The 3,561-nt window shown below is 64.6% G+C and overlaps 1 protein-coding gene across 1 annotated transcript in view; it reads left to right on the forward strand.

Moving 5' to 3' along the window:
• Positions 1–3,561, forward strand: part of LOC105000550 (unconventional myosin-XVB-like) — a 25,118-nt gene that overhangs the window by 19,708 nt on the left and 1,849 nt on the right. The window contains 9 exon segments of the mRNA XM_010856502.1: positions 8–92; positions 191–452; positions 512–760; positions 1,126–1,230; positions 1,309–1,567; positions 1,684–1,774; positions 1,888–2,104; positions 2,539–2,651; positions 2,860–2,919. Of these exon segments, the coding sequence (XP_010854804.1) occupies positions 8–92; positions 191–452; positions 512–760; positions 1,126–1,230; positions 1,309–1,567; positions 1,684–1,774; positions 1,888–2,104; positions 2,539–2,651; positions 2,860–2,919 (1,441 nt within the window).

The raw sequence follows: 3,561 nt of genomic DNA on the forward strand, positions 1-3,561 counted from the left end.
CCCCCCAGCCACAGCCCGTGCTTCCCAGCTTGGACGCGAGGCAGCTGGCGGCCCAGCAGCAGGACTTCATCAACCAGCAAGCACGGATCCTGGTGAGGAATGGTGGGGCCCACGGATCGCCTTGTGGGTACCAGCCTGCAGGGAGAGGCGAGGCTGGCTCTCATCTGGCGCATCACGCCCCGTCCATCAGGCCCAGCAGATGACCACCCAGGCCATGACCTTGTCCCTGGAGCAGCAGGCAAAGCAACTCCAGAAGCAGAGTCAGGCCCTGGCCCTGGTCCCAGCCCCAGCCCCAGCTGCAGCTCCAGCTCCAGCCACAGCTCCAGCCCCAGCCACGGCCCCGGGCCCAGCCCCTATAGCAGCTTCCCTGACCTCACCTCCTCCAGCCATCACCCAGAAGCCCAAGACACCCACCCCCCAGAAGGAGCCAGAGAGTGGCCTGGAGTTGGTAGGTGCCCGCTTGAGGGTGAGGAGCCAAGGCTGGGGAGATGGCAGGGCCTGGGATGGGCAGCTGGTTTCAGGGCTGCAGATGTGGGAGACGTGGGGGGTTGGGGATGGGGCCACAGGGCGATGCAGAAAAGATGCTGCCCGGCCTCGGCCCTGCGGGTCCGAGTGGGTGCACTGTGCGAGTGGCAACTTGGCCGGCAAGGCTGCTCCTTCTGTTCCCCTTCCTGCCAGCAGGAGGCCCCGCAGGAGGCTGAAGACAGGCACCCACGGCCCAGGAGCTTCCAACAGAAGCGAGACTATTTCCAGAAGTTGGGTGAGCATCCTTGGGGAGGCAATCAGACACAGACTCAGACACCGCCCCAGCCTGGCCAGGGGATGGGAGGTTGCCCTCTAGTCAGGGTGGCCCATCCAGGAGCCCAATGTCACTCAGTCGTGTGCAACTCTTTGTGACCCCACGGACTGTAGCCTGCCCGGCTTCTCTGTCCATGGGGATTCTCCAGGCAAGGATACTGGAGTGGGTTGCCATGCCCTCTTCCAGGGGATCTTCCCAACCCAGAGATCGAACCCAGGTCTCCTGCATTGCAGGCAGGATTCTCTACCATCTGAGCCACCAGGGAAGCTCAGAGGGGCGGGCCAAGTGGAAGGTAATAGACAGGACCATCTGGGGGGCATTTACAGGGCAGCAGCCGAGCAAGGTGAAGACCATGAAGCCTCCAGCCAAGGTTAAGATCCCCCAGGCAGAGGTGCAGGACGAGGAGCCAGAAGAGGAGGAACAGAGAGCAGGTGGTGAGGAGGCGGGGGGCAGGCTGGGCCTTCGGGGTTCTGCACAGGGTCTCACTTCTTTCCTCTCTTCATGGGCAGGGCCCTCAGCTCCGCCTCCCCAGGTGGTGAAGAAGCCGCCACTGTCGCAAGGTGCAGCCAGAGCTGCACAGGAGGCCGAGGCTGAGCCAGCCACGGAGGTGGGGCCTGGCGGGGGGCACAGGCCGGCCGGGGGCAAAGCCGTGGTGCGTAGCTCGGACCCTGAGCCCTGGCGGGCAGAGCCCAGCAGGGAGATCCGCAACATCATCCGCATGTACCAGAGCCGCCCTGGCCCCGTGCCTGTGCCCGTGCAGCCGGCGAGGTGCCAGGGGAAGGGGGGAGGGGAGGGGAAGGGGAGAGGAAAGGGGGGAGGGGAGGAGGGGCTAACCGCTCCCCAGAGAGTCACCCTGTGAACTTGTGACCTCTTCCTTCTTTCAGGAAGCCCCCCCAAAGTTTCCTAAAGAAAAACAACCCTAAGGATGAGGCTCTGGCTAAGCTGGGGATCAATGGTGCCTCCTCGCCCCCTCAGGTGAGGTGCCCTCTGGTCCAGAGCATAGCCGCTCCGCTCTGGAATCCTCCTGAGGCTCCCTGGGGTGAACTTGGCCCTGGGTCACAGCCTCTGTGTGTTCCCTGTGTTCCCAGACGCTCCCCAGCCCAGGGAAGACCCCCCCACCGGCCGTGGCCCCTCGACCCAGGGCCCGACCACGGCTGATGCCGTCCAGCTCCATCAAGGAGAAGCAGGGGCCCCTTCAAGAGCTGTTTGGCCAGAACCCACCCACTGCCCAGAAACCACCCCCTCCGCCCGCACCTCCACTGCCTCCGCCCTGGGAGCCAGCGAGCCCTCCAGCTGAGCCCCGCAGTAAGGAACCCCACATTCCTGCTAGGTGGGCTTTGGAGGGGGCACGGTAGGGGGGATTCCCAAGGACCTATCCAAGCTCACAATGCCAAGGTCAGCGGCTCGGGCTTCTGGACTTTGGAGCCGTAGGCGAGGAGCCCCAGCTTCCGTGTTCCCGTAGGGGGCAGGGCCGGGGCAACCCCGGGGCCTGTCTGGCACAGACGGACTGTCACACATAGGGCGTTGGCCCCGGCAAGAATTTAGTGGCCCTGCTGACGTGGTCAGGGAGGGCCCACGCATGTCTGGGACAGCTGGAGGCGGGAGTTGGGACAGCAGGTGGGAGGGAGCGGCAGAGATGAAGCTGGCTGGGCGTGCGGGGCTCTGGGGAGGAGGGTCTTCTCTGCCTGTGCCCCCAGGCAGGTCCACACCCGATGCTCTTCGGCCCCTCCATCTGCCAGGCTTGGTGGAGCCCATGGGGGACCAGGGGGTCTCCACCCAGCTGCTCGTGCCCTCGGGCAGCGTGTGCTTCTCCTATGCCAGCGCCCCCTGGAGGCTGTTCCTGCGCAAGGAGGTGGGCACCAGGGTGGGCTTCACCCCAGCTGCTCTGGGTGGGGGGCGGGGCACAGGCTGTGGAGGAGCCAGCCTGGGACCCCGGCGTCGGCTCCCCACTGCCCACCTCCTTGCCTGGTTTCATCTGAGCCCAGGAGGCGAGGTGGGGCGGGAGCCGAGCTGGCGGGGGGACCACCCGCCCACTCTCGGTCTCCCGTGCCCCCATCCAGGTGTTCTACCCCCGGGAGAGCTTCAGCCACCCCTACTGCCTCAGGCTCCTCTGTGAGCAGGTGAGCACCCAGCCCCACCGGGGTATGTGCAGACAGACCACGCTCCCCACCCCTGGCCAGGCTACCACCGTGGGGCGCTGGCATGTTTCAAGCCCTGTCTGCCTTTATTTATTCCTCACAACATCCTTCAGAATGAGGACCGTTTTTGACTTCTGTGTGTTAGTCTCTTAGTCCTGTCCAATTCTTTGCAACTCCATGACCCGCCAGGCTCCACTGTCCATGGGATTCTCCAAGGCAAGAACACTGGAGTGGGTTGCCATGCCCTCCTCCGGGGCATCTTCCTGACCCAGAAATCGAACCCAGGTCTCCTGCACTGCAGGCAGATTCTTTAGTGTCTGAGCCACCAGGGAAGCCCTTTTTTGACTCATAACGAGGGTTCAAAACGAAGAGCATGCAGCACCCAACACAGGCCAGGCACACAGCAGGTGCTCACCGGCGCCTGCCTGCTGCCCGTGGACGCTCCCAGAGGCTCGTGTTTGCTCCCCCCAGTTCTACAGCACCCCCTCCTCCCACAGGTCTGTTCTTTCAGGGACGCTTAGCTGAAGGAGGAGCAGCAGCTCGACTAGTGCAGGCACCTGGGGGGGCAGGTGGGAGCTCCGGGTGGATGCAGCCCTGAGCTTGGAAGCCCCTGCGTCGCTCAGT

Source organism: Bison bison, unplaced genomic scaffold, assembly GCF_000754665.1.
Source record: "Bison bison bison isolate TAMUID 2011002044 unplaced genomic scaffold, Bison_UMD1.0 scf7180017864371, whole genome shotgun sequence".
Classification (NCBI taxonomy): domain Eukaryota; kingdom Metazoa; phylum Chordata; class Mammalia; order Artiodactyla; family Bovidae; genus Bison; species Bison bison.